This window comes from Arvicanthis niloticus, chromosome 23, assembly GCF_011762505.2.
Source record: "Arvicanthis niloticus isolate mArvNil1 chromosome 23, mArvNil1.pat.X, whole genome shotgun sequence".
In the NCBI taxonomy this organism is placed as follows: domain Eukaryota; kingdom Metazoa; phylum Chordata; class Mammalia; order Rodentia; family Muridae; genus Arvicanthis; species Arvicanthis niloticus.
This window is the reverse complement of record NC_133430.1, coordinates 943,899-960,960: the sequence shown is the minus strand read 5'-3', so window position 1 is coordinate 960,960 and position 17,062 is coordinate 943,899. Positions and strand designations below refer to the sequence as shown.

The 17,062-nt window shown below is 38.6% G+C and overlaps 1 protein-coding gene and 1 long non-coding RNA gene across 2 annotated transcripts in view; one reads left to right on the top strand and one right to left on the bottom strand.

Annotated features, from left to right (window-relative positions):
• LOC143436672 (uncharacterized) overlaps nt 1–6,312 on the top strand; it is a 39,660-nt gene extending 33,348 nt beyond the window's left edge. The window contains exon 3 of the long non-coding RNA XR_013106533.1: nt 6,185–6,312. This is a non-coding gene — a long non-coding RNA (uncharacterized LOC143436672). The remainder of the gene's footprint in view (nt 1–6,184) is intronic.
• The window catches only part of Abcb5 (ATP binding cassette subfamily B member 5), a 68,635-nt gene that overhangs the window by 18,095 nt on the left and 33,478 nt on the right, over nt 1–17,062 (bottom strand). The window contains exons 15-17 of the mRNA XM_076920914.1: nt 13,827–13,910; nt 3,556–3,759; nt 298–398 (exon numbers count right to left, since the gene is read on the bottom strand). Of these exons, the coding sequence (XP_076777029.1) occupies nt 298–398; nt 3,556–3,759; nt 13,827–13,910 (389 nt within the window). The remainder of the gene's footprint in view (nt 1–297; nt 399–3,555; nt 3,760–13,826; nt 13,911–17,062) is intronic.

Genomic DNA, 17,062 nt, shown 5'->3' with positions numbered 1-17,062 from the left:
ATTTCTAATATAAAAGGGTGGGTGAGCCATCCTAGTTTCTCTCTTCCACTCAACTTTCTTTCAGAAATAAGTTGATTCTCTGCCCTCACTGAGGATCACATGATCACATGGGAACCTATACTTTTTTTGTTGTGTGTTAGCACTTGATTTTCTCTCCGTGGAGTCACATGAGAAGTTAGGATGTGCTGGTCTTAGGAAAGATTAACATGGAAATAGTTTAGCAAGCAAACCAAAAGGGTCAACCCGAGTACCCCATTTCCAGGATGAAAACCAGTAGAGTGGGCTTGAGCTAGTCACCTGTGTTGGGTCTGAAGTGTCTCCTCGTACATTTGCTCAAAGGCTTTCTCTCTTGTTAATGACACTACTGTACGTATGTTCTCCACAGCTTCTGTTGCTATCTTATAAGGTGGGAAAATAAAATACAGAAATAATATTAGTAATGTTAAACTCCCTGGTAGTGAACCAGTCTAGGAAATACAGTATTTCAAGTCAATCTTTTTTTTTTCTGGCAATTACTCCTGGCAATCACTCCAATAGATGAAAATTTCTTTTGAAAAAGATACATCTAGTTTAATACATCTAGTTTAGGGCCCTTAAGTCTTTACTGAATTTCAATTTCAATTATCTTCCCAGCAGAGAAATCAAACATCGAGGAGCATGTTCACTTGCAAATAAGCTTTTATAAATTATGAAACAATGCTTATCAAAGACAGCAGACAAAATCAAATAAGTAAGTATTCTGTCACAGAATTGCAAATCATAGCAAACAGGACAAGGCATCACACAAAGTGACTGTAAAATTCTTTATAAAACAAAACCACTTTTCATTTTCAAGTCTGGAAACTTAAAAAGATATATAACTAAAATATGATGAATGTTTATGTTTAGATATTGTTCAAAAAGAATACAGTTGCATGGGTTTCAGAATGGGTGAGACTTCTGGCTTAGAGTAACACTTGGATCTGAGAATGCAGTTTAACTTGAAGGATAGACAACAAAAGTATTGCAAAATTTTGTTTTAGGCTGCCTCTGTGGACTGTCCTACAGCAACCCAGATGGACACCTCACATTTATTAAAGGACATTTTGGGCCTCAGACTCTGCCCTCAGTTTTCATGTTCTTTTTAACTTCATAACTTCATTAATCTCAAAGAACCCTTCACTTTTTACACCAGTTGTTTACAAAGAAAATGGGTGAGACTATTGAAGTCTTCTTTTAGAGAAAAAATGAAATTAGCAGCAAGAAGAGACTTTTTAAAAAATTATTTTTCATAATGGAGAGGGAAACATCACTAAAGAAATCTGGAAACTACTCCAATCTTTTTTTTTTAATGTATATTTGTTCATATGAGTGTCATGCCTGCATGCACATCTGCATGCCGCATGCATGCCAGTGTCTACAAAGGTCAGAAGAAGACATTGGATCCCCTGTAACTGGAGTTATGTATGGTTGTTAGCCACCATGTGAGTGCTGAGAACTGAACTCAGGTGTTCTGGAAGAGTAGCAAGAGCTCTTAACCATAGGAGACACCTCTGCAGCCTCAAGAAATACTATAATCATAAGAAAAACTAATAAATCCATTTTACTTTGTAAAAAAGAAGAAACCAAATATTTGACGATTTCTTCCAGTTTACCTAAGTAACTAAAAGGAAGATGTACTGGCTGGTTTTGTGTGTCAACTTGACACAGCAGGAGTGATCATAGAGAAAGGAGCCTCTCTTGAGGAAATGCCTCCATGAGATTCAGCTGTAAGGCATTTTTTCAATTAGTGACCAAGGGTGGGAAGGCCCATTGTGGGTGGTGCCAATGCTGGGCTGGTAGTCTCGAGTTCTATAAGAAAGCAAACTGAGCAAGCCAGGGGAAGCAATCCAGTTAACAGCACCCCTCCATGGCCTCTGCATTAGCTCCTGCCTCCAAGTTCCTGCCCTGTGTGAGTTCCTGTCTTGACTTCCTTTGGTGATGAACAGCAATGTGTAAGTGTAAGCTGAATAAAGCCTTTCCTCCCCAACTTGCTTCTTGGTCATGGTGTTTTGTGCAGGAATACAAACCCTGACTAAGATAGAAGACCAGCATCTTTTATTAGTAAAACTTTAAATTTATATTGATTGATTGATTGATTGATTGTGTATGTGTTTGTGTATGGGAGAGGATAGGGTGAGCTTCTACATGCCTGGGGAGGGCAGAGGACAACTTTGAGAGATAGTTTTCTCTTTCACCATGCAGGATTCCAGGATCAAATTCCAGTCATTAGGTGTGGTAGCAAATGCCTTTACCTGCTGAGCCGTCTCACTGGCTGCTAAACTGACTTGTTAAAAGTCGCAGGTAGAGATTCAGGTAGCCGAATTTAAGGGCAATTAGTAATCGTACAATGTCAGGTTAATCTTATGACACACACAAAAAAAATGAGATATAAAAATCTAATTAATGTCTTAGTAATTTAGAAAATGTCCAAATTATCACCATTTTAAAAGCACACAGGGAGGGTAAACACTATCTCTGAGACAAATATTTGTTAAATAGTTCAGTTTATCTAGCACAAGTCGACATTCCAAGGCTCCTTATCTAGTGTAGGAATAGTGGAAAGGTCCAAGGCTTGGGCAAACTAGATCACTAAGTAACTGTCCGCACTTACGAGTATTTGTGATGTAGATGCTATGCTCTAATCCAGTTACTGTAATGTAGACTCTACATGACATTAAAGTCATTTTCACATTCAGAGGATGCCCATCAATGTGGCAGAGCTTTGAAGCCATGTGAAGAGAGAAAAAGCCTAAGACCTGGAATGGGTATTTACATGCTGCATCTTCTAAAATGCTGTCATGATAAAAAGGAACGTGGCATACAAAGCTACCTAAACAAAACCAAACCCAGAATACCTCCTCTTCCCTGGACCCAGCATTAAAACACAATGTTAACAGTAGGCACCCTGAGATAGTAATGCATTGCTAGCCACTAGAGGAACAGGTGGGTAGAAGATGGATAAATGCTTGACATCACAGCACTATACTGGGAGATGCCTGGGTGAGGTCAGTCATTAGGTCACATGACCCTCTTTCATCATAGACGATTAGCTCTACAGCAGGGTTTTCCTAAACCTCAAAAACTATGGTTTTTTTCTTCTTTTTTTTTTCTCTTTTTCTTTTCTTTTTTCTTTCTTTTACTGTGGTTGATCCTGAGAAGCTTAAATGTGCTAAAAGAATATATGGTTACATGAATTCTTCATTTTGATTATTGATTATTAAAAATAGATTAATTTAGGTATCAATATCAATGTCTTGTACTCAGTAACTGTTAGATTTCCTGACATTTCAAAAAATAAAATGCCCAGAATTATTATTTGAGAAATTTTCATTATTCAGTAAATAGAGGATGGGAATTCATGGCATTCAAAACCTTCCCTTGACAGTAACAATGATAGTGGAGGACATTGTTCCCTATCTTCTGGTTGCCATCCTAAGTGTTTTGTATAACAATGATGTTTTGTTTAATGCTCAGATCTGTAAGTGGATACTCTTATTATCATCCTCAGGGTGGAAACAAGAGCCTGCACCTTACCTTTCCAGCACGCTTAAGCTCTTGCTTATCCTTGTTGGCAAAGCCAGCCATTGCTGCCGTTTGAATCATCCCTGTCACTGCAAGTACAGGCGCAAAGCTGAGAATCAGGAGCGTCATCTCCCATCCATATATGAAGGAGATGAGAATGGACAGACTCATGTTGGTCACATCTTGTGTTATGATACCAAGTCTTGAAGTTGCTGCCTAGAATCAGACATATTCAGAGTGGGGAGTTTAGAAGAATTCTTCTTATAGTTTCCTGTAAAATAAAGTGCTTTCAAACTTCTACTTGGACTTGTTTTTTAAGACTATTTTTTTTTAAAGATTAATGAGGACACATATTTCTTGAAAACCTGGCTGAGGAATCCTTTCATTTTTCAACCTTACATCTAGTACTGAGACAGCTACATGGAATGTTGTCTATTTTAACACTGTATGCAGAATATAGAAGCATGGTAGACATTTTAGATTATTTGAAATTAAATATGACCCTTTTGTTTGTTTGTTTGTTTGTTTGTTTACTTTTTTCTTTTGAAACAGGGTCTCTATTCATAGTCCTGGCTGTCCTAGAGATCACTGTGTAGACTAGGCTGGCCTTGATCTCCCAGAGGTCTACTTGCCTCTGCCTGTTGAATGCTGGGATTAAAATGTATACCACTATGACTGCAAATGTAACCTGTTATAAAGTCACTCCAAGAGAGTTCTTTTTAGCTGTATACGATTTCATATTCTGATAAAAATTAAGTATATTGAGAGTTGAAGTAACAGGATTTCTTTATCTTCTTAAAGATCTTCTGTGTTACACACACACATACACACACAAATTCATATGCATACTCTATCTCAATCCTAACTTATAAATTATTATTACTATAGTGTGTGTGTGTGTGTGTGTGTGTGTGTGCATGCATGTGCACAGGCACTCAGCCCACTTGGAGAGGTCAGAGGACAGCTTTATGGGCTCTGAGAATCACTCAAGTTCTGGTCAGCCTTGAATGACAAATGCTGAGTGATCTTACCAGTCCCCTAACTCAGAACTTATGAAAATAAACCAGTAGCTTGAAAAAGTAACAGAGTAATGAGTACTGTGAGCAAGAATAGCAAAAAGTAAGAATGAGTCTTTTGTAAAGCATTTTTTAGTATTCCCTGTTATGAAATTGTTGTTACATTCAGTGGGAAAGTAAATATCTTAATGTTTAATGCCACTAAAGCACCAGTTTTACAGACTTGCATAATGTCATGCACTTAAAGTTTAAGTGCCTGGAAAACATGTTTTAAATTGTGTATATGTACTTTCACAAAGGTTTCATGTAACATATTTGCATAAAAAGAATTCTGTGCCTTAGCTTACATACTTATTAAAGTCAACTCTTTATCTCTAAAAAGATCCTAAGATGAATTGTCAATTTCTATTTTAACAATATTTCCTTATGGAATCTGCAAACCTGAGATCTTTGTGTAGTATTGACACAGTTAACCTGTCACATGACTTCCATCAGTCACTCATAGCAGTGCTGAGCACTATGTACCTCTGTGAGTCCTACACATGCAGAAACACGGAAAGACAAGCGCACTTGTAGGAAAGTGTGGCATTTCTGCACAGATCTGTGTTACTTGTGCTCATTGTGATTGGACTGCCAGTGAGCAGAACTGGGAGGCAGTGTGTGTGTGTGTGTGTCTGTGTGTATGTGCATGTGTGTGCGCACATATGTGTATGAATGTGTGCATGTGTGCACATGTGAATGTGTGTGCATGTGTGTCTGCATGTGTGAGCATGTGTGTGTGTGTGTGAGTGTGCATGTGTGTGTGTGTGTGTGAATGTCTGTGCATGTGTTAAGAGTGTATGTGTGTATGTGTTTGTGCATGTGTATGTATGTGTATGTGAGTGTGTATGTTTATGTATTTACATCTGCATTTACTTATCTAAAATTTCTTGAAATTCAAGAGTCTGCAGTTTTTCCAATTCCCAATCAAGGCTACAAGGTTGGCTTTAGTTTTCTCTTTTCCTTATTTGTTCTCTGTCTTCATAAGTGAAAAATCTGATTCTCTCATTTTCTTTTCCTCCCCTCCCCTTCTCCCCACCTTACCCTTTCCTCCCTTCCTCTCCCCTCCGAACCCCACTCCACCTTATCTTACCCTACCCTACCCTACCCTACCCTACCCTACCCTACCCTACCCTACCCCATTTTCCCCTCCCTTTACCTATCTGTGTTTTTAGGTGAGGTTTCACACTTATTCTGCCTGGCTTGGAACTTGTGGAAATTCTCCTGCCTCTGTCTCCCAAGTGCTGGGATTACTGACATGTTCTACCATGTTTGACTCCTAATTTTTCTTAATGGGCTTGTCTTTCCATGTACAATCCATTTGTTCTCCCAGTGGCTAACTTTCCATGGTACCTTCCTCACCTTGCTCTGGCTGCTCCCCTCAGCTTTTTTGACACAATGCTCGCATGCCTGATTCTTCATATCTAGTCTCTAATACCTGGCCCTGTTCTTCTCCCACAGTTCTAGAAGACCAAAACTCAGCTATTGTAACCCCAGCAGCGTTAAATGGGAAGATTAAAGATTTTCTTTCATTCAAGTGTGTGCTTCAATATGATATTTATTATCTTCTTTTTTATACTTAACAGGTTGGTCTCATTAAGTGAAGGTGTAAGTGGCAATATCAAGCTGGAAAAGGAGGTGGAGACGTTGTAGTCCAAGGCAAGAAAATATTCCAAGAGTAAAGAAGAAGTAGAACTGTCTTTATAATTGTTATGTAAGTACTACATGCCTAAGGTGGGCATGGAGGTAAAGCCTTCAGACAGCTCTCAGGAAGAAGAGGCAAGTGGTTCTCTGTGAGTTAAAGGCCATATTGGTCTACATAGTGGGTTCAAGGCTAGCCTATGTGAGACTTGTCTCAGCCCCCTACTCCCAAATTAAATGCATAAACAAAGAGCTACACGTTTTATGAATCTTCTTTTGGTGGAAAGCTTAGTACTTAGGCAATGCACTAAAATGTTAAATGTCTTCAGTGCTATGAAGAAAAATAAAGAGAAGAGGTTCTCAGTAGCCCTGGCTGGTCTGGAACTCTCAATATAGACTAGTAGTCTTGAACTCACAAAGATCTTCTTAACTTTGTCTCTCAAGGGCTGAGATTAAAGGCATGTGCCACTACACTGAGCCACCTGATTTTTTACAAAAATGCTTAAAAAAACAAAAACAAAACAACAACAACAACAACAAAAACATATTGGAGGAAGACACTGTTCTGGCTGGTTTTTATGTCAACCTGATAAGAGCTAGAGGCATCTGAGATGAAGGAGCTTTGTGCCCTTCCCAGCCTAGAGCAGGCAGAATAGACCTTGTTTACCACAATGGACTTTAAAGAACCAGGTGGAGTCATCTACTCTGGTTGGGCACACAATTTCCTACAGGAATTTAGAAGAATAGACTGCCTGCTGAGCTTGCTTTGTGACATAATCTAGCTGAAACAAAGGATGGGTTCAGTGGGGTTCAGTGGGCTTCCCCTACATAAATTCAGTGCTGAATATTAAACTTTGAGTCTTGATCAGAACCTTGTCTTGGTTCCATGCTTCTCTTGTCCCCTTGTTTTTTACATTTCCAGCTACCCTTTCAGGTAAACCCAGTTCATTCATGGCCGCTGGATGACTACAGAGTCTCAGTTGAGAATGATTCCATAAGAATAAGCTATGGGCAGGTCTATAACGTATTTTTATAATTGATGATTGATGGAGGAGGGTCTTGCCCTTTGTGGGTGGGGTCATCCAGGTCATCCTTGGGCTAGTGGTCCTGGTTCTATAAGAAAGCAGGTTGAGCAAGCCATGGAGAGCAAGCCAGTAAGCAGCACTCCTTCATGGCCTCTGCATCATCAGCTCCAGCCTCCAGGTTCCAGGTTCTTATCTGATTTGAGTTCCTGCCTTGGCTTCCTTCCCTCAGTGGATTGTGATTCAGGATATGTAAGCCACATAAACTCTTTCCTCCTCAAGTTGCTTTTGGTCATGGTGTTTTGTCATAACAATAGTAACCCTAAGACAGACATCCTCTTCAGCAAATGGTGGCTGTAAAACTGGATGCACACATGTAAAAGAATGAAAATATATCTTTATTTCACAAAACTTAACTCCAAATGTATCAGAGATCCTAATTTCAAGCCAGATTCTGAACTGCTAGAAAATATTCTCTCACATACTTGATGGGTTTTGTCAAACCACCTCTCACAAATTATACAGTTTTTAGTAAACTATCAAAAATCGATGGGGGGGGGGGCTGGGGCTCAAGAGATGACTCAGCAGTTAAAAGCACTAGCTGCTCTTCCAAAGGACCTGGGTTCAAATCCCAGCACCCTCATAGCAGCTCACAACTGTCTGTAACTCAGTTTCAGGGAATCTGATACCTTTACACAGATATATATATGTGGGCAAAACAGAAGATTAAAAATAAATAAATCATTTAAAAATGCAGTTGGAGGTATAACTGGTAAGAAAACTAAGGAGTGGCTAGCCTGAGCAAATGAAGGGATCTCAGGATGCAATTACAGTAACATTTTACATGGAAGGATTTCTACTTCTGGCCAAGATGGAGTAACAGATTTATTGTCTACCAGAAACAAAAAGAAATAGACAAAGTAGTATGTATATGAAGTGTTGGTATTCACAGCATTCTATATAAGACATCTAGTAGGTAGGGAAAGAGACGGCAGACAAACATAGTGATTGCCTCAGCTGGATTGACTGAGCAAAGCTGAGGAGTCAAGGATTCTAATCAGTGCAGCATATTTACCAGAGGACAAAGGGTTAAACAAGCCAGGACAGCCACAGAAGATGCTTTTTAAGTATTTATCTGAAAAAAGAAAATGCATGCACATGGGGACTAGAGATATGTTGTGCCTGATCATACTAAGCAGACAGAGAGGTTTGTGATTCTTAGGGGCTTTGGATAGAGTGTACAGAATGGCCTTGTCTTGGAGTAGACTCCCTGTTAGCATTCTGTCTAAACTCCACCTTCACAGTTACAACAGCCAGGTATGCTCCTCCTCACAATTACCTGGCAACAGTCAGGTAGGCCTGGCCCACTATAAAAGGGGCTGCTTGCCCACTCCTCTCTCTCTTGATCTCTTGCTCTTGCCCTCTTGATCTCTTGATCCCTCTGTCCCCTCACCCCTTCCCCTTCCCCCTCTCTTCACATGTTCATGGCCTCTACTTCTCCTCTCTTTCTCTGCCTCTACTACCCTCTTACCTCCCCTCCCCATGCCCTGAATCAACTCTATTCTATTCTATACTATACTGGTGTGTGGCTGGTCCCTCAAGGGGAAGAGATGCTGAGACATCCCCTTCCCCCATACCTCACCACACACCTCCACAAAACATATTCTCTTTCTTTTTAATCTTTTTATAAAAGTATCACCTGGCATCTAAATTGCTGAATTCCTAATGTGTGGCCTATAATAAAAAATAACCAGCTGTGCTGAAGTGTAGCAAAGAGAGACTCATGTTAAGGTTAGAGGTTAATCAACTGAAATCACTCCAGAACTGTTAGATGCTGTCTTATCTCATTTACACTAGAATCTAAAAGTTGATAGAAAGAGAATACAGTGGTGGCTACAGAAGCTGCCCTGTTAACTCCACGCTTACAACATACCACAAATCACTGTGTGTTCTCATTAGATCACACAGCTTTTGGCCTGTATGCTGTGACACTGCATACTACTAAAAAATAAAAAATGAAAAATGAAAAATAAATTTAAGTACTACCAGAGTGAACACTTATACCAAAATTTTGTAGGAAAACAACATTCAGAAAAATTAGGAAATTTAAAATGGAATACCAGAATTTCTCCATAAAATATGAAAATGAGACTTAAAGTGATTTTTCTAAGTGGCTTATTTACCAGCCAGACAAAGAAAGATAATAGCTAACTTAATTACATTGGATTGTAGCTCTGGAAGAGCTGCATCCAGAATGCAGACCTTGTTATAGTTCTGTTGCCTGTTTAATAACTGTTGCTCAGAGCTGAAGATGTTGAGAAAGCAACGTCAATAGTTAATTTTTGGTAACTAGATTATTTTGATAGACAATCAGGTGGTACATATTTGTTTTCTTAGAAAGCTAAGGCAGGAGTATCTTGAGTTTAAGGATATCCTGGGCTACATAATTTGAGGTCAGGCTAGGCTACATAACAAATCCCTCTCTCTCTCTCCTATTAGTGTGTGATAGTGATTATTCCTATACATACATACATACATACATACATACATACATACATAGATATGTATGTATAAAGATTACATATATAAAGATTTATATATTAAGGTTTCTTTTTTTTTTTTTAGTGGGTTTCCTGGCTCACAATGGGTTTGCATATGTTAATGCTACTTACTATTCAGTTTGTTTCTATTTTTTGAGAGTGGAAATTAGAGTGACTGAAAAGTTAGATAATGTTAACAACTCGTATGTAGAACAACTATACATGAGAATGCATTAAAAAACCTGAGAGAGAACAACCTGAAGTGGAGTCTGTTAAGATGTATTATAAGTGGTGGTAGTGAAAATATTTGAGAGAAGAAATAAGAATTAGTTTGACAAACAGATAGAAAGCTTGCCATAATACAATACATGCAAACTATATTTATTCATTGTTACAATTCAGCAGTGTGCTTTTTGTGGAAAGGCATAGAATTTATTGTGCATTTATCATAGATTTGGATGTCAAATTTTGCTGCGCACTTGATAACCATTCTTAATAAACTTAGCCTAAAACCTCAAGGCAGGATTATAATTATATGTCAGCTTATACTGTACTAAATAAAGTCATTTCAATAACTACTAATGTTGCTTGGCTCAAAAGGACTATCAAGTTGTTTTATATACTTCCCATGTCAGAAATCAAGCAGTGAGATCATCATTGCCCAAGTTAATATACTAGCACAAACCGATCAGCTCATTGGCTCTGAAATTAATAAATGATGTAAGCGTTTATGATTTCTCGAGGCAACATAATTATAGCTTCGACAAGCAGAGATCTTGGCATTAGCATTGGGTCTGCTGGTGGCACAGAATGTGCCCCGTGGTGACGGCAGAATTTTCTTGTGTGAAAATGAAGTAAGAGCTCTGGCTGATGACAGAGTTACTAGAATATACAGAAACAACAATACCTTGTAACCTTGTGGAATCTAGATTCCGAAATAATTTAAAATGGACTTAGACTTTTGTTAAAACTACCTATTATATGAGAGTCTGATGACAGATAGGTGGGCAAAAAGCCATTACTTTGGGCTAAAACAATACCAGTTAAAGAGCCTGTGTTACTCATCTCACTTAGGAAAGATGTTGTGACTGCATTTCACCAATGTGTTTTGATCATAATTCTCAAAGTATCAGAGCTTCTAAAAGTGACAGTGAGATTATTTGTCACCAGAAAAAGAATCTGTTGGACAAATTCGCAAAAGCTGACTGTGTGTATGTACACATATAATATAGAAGATTATATATTTTGGACCATTAGTAAAAGGTTTCTAACTAAGACATATTATTATTAAGGGTTTGTCTTGTGAACATTCACACTAATTTACTTGATAAACTATAACTGAAATTTCATAGTACAGGAACTGGGAAATAATTTAGCTAAGCTCATAGGGTAGAAATATGACACTAAATTATTTCTAGGCTCATCTCTAATCTCTCTTCTTGAGAAAGGAGTTAGCAGGCAAATAAGACTGGCAAGTCACTCTTTGTCTGATATGAAGATTACCCATCACACTGGGTATGACATCACCTTTATGTGGCCAAGCAAACAGTTATGTGAACTTGTATTAGAAGAGTAGCAGACTCCTTCACACTTAGAAGTCTTTTCTCACTCTAATTTGTCGAGTTCAAAGTGTCTAGGACCTGACCCTTTATTCTATAGATACTGATTTTTAAAAAAGAATTTATTTTTATTTTATTTATTTTTATTTTATGTTTATGGGAGTTTTGCCTACATGTAATGACTGCATACCATGGGCACGCTTGGTGCCCTTGGAGGCAAGAAGAGGACATTGGATTCTCTGGGATTGACATTACAGATAGTTATGAGCTACCATGTGGGTGCTGGAAACTTAACCCAGGTTTTTTACAAGAGCAATAAGTGTCCTTAACCACTGATCCTTTTTCCCAGACCCATCACAATTAATTTTTTTCCACTTTAATAACTTACTGATATGACTTTTACTTAAAGCTGGACTGGTTTAATATGCATAAAAATAACTTATCTCATCCATAATATATATCTTTCTCTGTGCAAATACATAGCCATGAAAGTGTTCAACAACAAATGTCGTCTCATCATCTACAAGGACCATCTCCAACAAGAAAACTGGTGACCAAGACTCCTAAAAGCTCTACACAGCATGCAGTGACTACCCATTGAGAACTCTGTTCCTCCTAATTGAGCACAGGGGGACCTATGGAAAAAGGGCTTCACTTCTGTGAGTCTAATGGATACACAGGGGATGCTGCTTCCATGTTTCTGCAGCTGTAGCAAAAACAGTCTGACCTTCATATCTTAAGGTTGTTGTAGTTATGCCACACCTTGCTCTATGGCCAGAGCCAGAGTTCTTAGCCCCGAATCATTTTGAACCTGCTCCTATTGTAATCACATCTTCTATTCTTATTCTCTCTCTCTCTCTCTCTCTCTCTCTCTCTCTCTCTCTCTCTCCCTCCCTCCCTCCCTCCCTCCCTCCCTCCCTCCCTCCCTCTCTTCCTCTTAAATATTTTGGCTTGTTCAAAAGCTGTTGCAAGAGCAGGATTTTCAGTTGCAATAAGGAAGTTTCATCCACACGTATGCACACCCACACCTACACCCACTTTAACAAAAACAATTTCATCTGAATTAAGAATAAGACAATTTGCTTTGTACTCATTTTCTCAATTAGATTAAAATCTTAATTGTTTTATAAAAGTTAATTTTTTTAAAATTTACATGAGTACTGTAGCTGTATTCAGACATACCCGAAAAGGGCATCAAATCCCATTACAGATGGTTGTGAGTTACCATGTGGTTGCTGGGAATGGAACTCAGGACCTCTGGAAGAGCAGTCAGTGATCTTAACCACTGAGGCATCTCTCTAGCCCTAAAAGTTAATTTTAGTAAAATAATTTGAAGACAATTGATATTTGTCCTATCATCTATCTGTCATCAATCTATCATCAATCTATCATGTATCTATCATCTATTCTATCTATCTATCTTCATCACTCAGTCCAGGATGGCCTTGAATTCATTCTATGAAATGAGCTAAGCTGGAACTTAGAGCAATTCTCCTGTCCCAGTTTTCCAAGCTCTGAGATTACAGTCATAAAATGCTATACCTGGCTACCAAGTTGTTCTTTTCCTTCTGCACCCAACCCTGTTCCTACACTTACTCAAGTATCGTGTTCAATGTGCTGCTACTGTGCCAATAACCTGAATATGATGAACAATGTCTTATTGGCTTGTGATATAACAGGCCATGGTTATATACATGGCTTAACATGCTCTGCTGAGAACATACCACTGAGTATGCATCAGTAGATATCCCTTTAAGTGAGGTCTTAGTTTCTGAGGAAATGAAAATTAAACTTTTTTCCTTCATTGACATTTCTGGGGCTGGGAGAAGTGAAGGTCTTTAAGTCTATCATTTGGAGGCTGAGAAAGGAGCCTCATGGGTTCAAGGCCAGCTTGGACTACTTAAAGATGTTCTGCCTCAAAACAAAACAATGAAGAAATTTGTGCTGGGTGTTTTCTTTCTTCTTGCTATTTTTTTGCTCTGCTATTTCCTTGTAAACTCTTGTCTTTAATTCTTAGAATCCATTTTAGTTTTAGATTTATTCTAAAATAAAAGCCAATGCTTCTTTATTTTAGGTGAAAAATAGCCTAATCTCAAAGATATCCTTGAGTCTTTCCTAAGAATTCCCTGCAGGCCATGATACTACTTAATGCTTAATAGTTAACGCTGGGCCATCTCAGCATAAGCCACAGATAGGCACAGACACGTATGTGTAGGTACACATGCATACCATGCAGAGTGATGTTTAATAAATAAAACAACAGGACTGGTAAGATGGCCCAGTGGGAAAAGCCACCTTCCACCAAGCCTGGTACCTGAGTTCGATCCCCACGCCCCATGTAGTGGGTAGACAGAACCAACCTCAGAAAGCTGTCCTCTGCCCTCTACATGTGGGCTGTGGCTCATGCTCATGCACCCATAGACTACATATATATATAAACAAATTTTAAAATCACAATATACATACACCCTGAATCTGTGCTATATCCACGGCTAACGTTGTGGTCAGGGCTCCAGTGTTATTTTCTTTATCATCATACCAGGCCATATCCTAGAGAGAAGGGAATTGACATATGGTTAGAGAGACAGTCTTCTCAGGTCTGAGATTTTTGAGCTGTATATCTAGAACATTTTGTCTACACAGTGGAGTAATGTCCAGTACAATTTAGGAACGTTTTCAAATCTTTTTACCTAAACAGATCAGTGTCAAAACAAAAACAAAACAAAAACCAACCACACACACATTAAAAAAAAAAAAAACACACAACAACCTATTTCTGTCTCCTTTAGGATTCACACAGGCAAAATTTTATCTGACACTTTTTATTGCTCCCTGAGTTTGGTAACTTGATGGCACTGTGAGACAAGAGGTGGAAGGTTGGACAGCTGTTTCCTAGGAGCACAGAGTCTAAAGAAGGCAGGTAAAAACCACAAAAACACAAGGTAAGAACTGGTTCATTTTCAACAGTTGATAGAGACAGCTTTTCTGAGCACTTTGCCTGAGGAAATGATTTCCTTTTATTGAGTGTTTCCTCCCACTCACTCAGACCACACTTGTGAATTAAAACCCAGTGGAGACGCTGATGAACATGGCTCCAGTAATAATAAATAATAATAATAATAATAATAATAATAATAATAATAATAATAATAATAAAGTATAAACTGGTGGCTTGATACAACCCAGCCAGGACTCTGAGGCCCAGGTTACACAGTGCTGTCAAGGAAACAGAAATTAAACAGAAGCAGGGCATGAGTCATACAGCATGTAAGAAGAAAGATCTGTGGAGGAGTGTGCCAAGAGGAGAGTGGGTGTACCTATGTAGAGCCATGTTCTGTGAGCCACTGCCATGGGAAGCTTTCTCAAAAGATTTAGGTGACCCGAAGCTGTGATGACAGGGTCTGAGTGAAGCAAAGGGAACATTCACGAGTGATGGCTCCAGTATGGTTACAGCACTGGAACCAGAAGTCAAGTACTTGCTATTCTGCAGAACTAGCTCTTGGATTAAGGGACTCCATGTACTTCCTAGTCGTTTCTAGACTTCAGTATACCATGGGACACATGAAGAAACTTTAGCTGTGATATGACAAACACAGAAAAAAAAATGAAATCTGAATATCATGTTCCAGATTCTGTTGTACTCACTGCACCACACAACGAACAGTCTTAGTCACCCGTCCAATCAGCAGTATGGCTGAAACTGCTTCCTTCAAGTCAGCAATTGTACACCCTAGAGATTGTCTTCTTGAATACTCAATATATGCCAGAATATTTAGCAGATTTTCTGGAATTTAGCCGGTACTGAGTGAAAATTGGCTTGCTTTCTGTCCTCCCAGAGGTAAAGTAATTTATAAATAGAGGCTATCAGGAATTTTGATATATTGTTCTCTTACCAACAGTTAATACAATCACACTCGAACAAGAGTGTGCTGTGTGGTTTTTTTTTTTTTTTTTTTTTTTTTTTTTTTTTTTTTTTTTTTTTTTTTGTTATTACAGCAGCCCCATGAGGTATTATGATAATCCACATTTTGTAGATTGGGGAAATGGACGTATTGAGGGAGATACAGAGGGACTAAGTCAAGGACACGTGGCTGGCAAGTGCTAGGGCCAGGATTTGAGCTTCAGTAAAGAGGCCACAGTTCTTAAGAAACTGTCTTGTTCTGCTTCTCATCTGGCTGAGGCATTCTGGCTGAGTTTTATTTCTAGCTTCTTGAGCTCTGAGATTGGTCACCTCACAACCTTTTGGAAGAAGTTCCAGGGCTTCCTGAGACTTCTCAGTGGCTGCTATCAGTGTTATTATCTGATGGCTGAAAGATTCGTTTTCACCTAGACTCCCCCAACAAAAAATTTAGAGGAGAAATCAGAGTGGGGGGGGACCCCAAACCTCAACCCCCCCACAGCTCTGTATATCAGTATTGAGCACTAAAAAATAGCAACAATAAGAATATTTAGCTGAAAGGCTCTCAAGTAATCACATAAAAGATAGATTGTATATCTACAGAAAACCACACCCGATTCTATAAACATGTCTACTTCAGTGAGATTCCAAAATGGTTGTAAAAAGGCACTGCAAGCCTTAGCATGCTTTCTAAGGCTTCGAAGTTTTATCTTAGGAAAGAAACTCAAGCAATAAAAGTCAGCTAAAATCTCATATTAGCTATCTCCCTTGCCACAGACAAAGCAACTTTGTGAAGGCATTTACAAAGAAAAGACTAAAAATGCTATACCTGCACCAGCCCCCTCATCAAAAAAAAAAAAAAAAAAAAAAAAGCAAATACAAGGTGCAAGAAGAATTCTGAAAAACAATTGGGAAAAAGAAAAACAAAAAAATCTGTGGAAAGAGACAGAGTAAAATTATCGGGAACTGAATGAAGTTGGTTAAGCAATACACGGATTCTTTGTTTAGCCTTCATTGCTTTGAAGGACAGAACCGATGGCCTGGAGAGTAGCAAGTCCTTGTTTAAAAATGTTACTGCTGGTGCTCTTCACATACTTAAAGCTAGAGAAGGGTCTGTCTGTGTGGCATCACCCACAGATCACCTGACAGCTGTTCTGGACGTTAAAGCAGCTCAGGATCTTGAGCTTCCTCTTGAAACATTTTGTCAACAAGGTGGCTCAGTGGTTAAGAACACTTGCTGCTCTTCCACAGGACCCAAGTTAGGTTCCCAGTGCATAAGTCAGGCAGCATAACCATCTCTAACTCTAGTTCTAGGAGACCTGCAGTCTCTGACCTCCTTTATTACCTGCATTCATGTGCACATACCCACATGGACATACATTCATACTAATAATTAAAAATAAAATAAATCTTTAAAAAATATTCTGTGAATAGAGGAGAGGTCCAAAGTAACACAGAGAAAACATAAAAATTTACTGTTTTCTGTGTTAAGTATTAAAGATATTCAGGAAGCAGTTAAAAATCCTATGGACATAAAAAGACCTGAACTAGGGAAAACATGAATTCATGACGAGGGTAACGGTAAGCTAGTAGGTGTGAAATAAAGTTTTAGTTAATTACAGTCTCACATTAATTAAGATTCGAGGTGGAGACATAAGGTGCTAATAAGTAAAGAAATAGAAATTTTCAGAGAGTTACATGCAGGGGATATATATATAATTGTTTTAGATTAGAGGATGTTTCCAAGATGCAGAAAGCTCTGAGTCAGGACCTTTCTGAACAGAGAGCATGATGACACCTACTG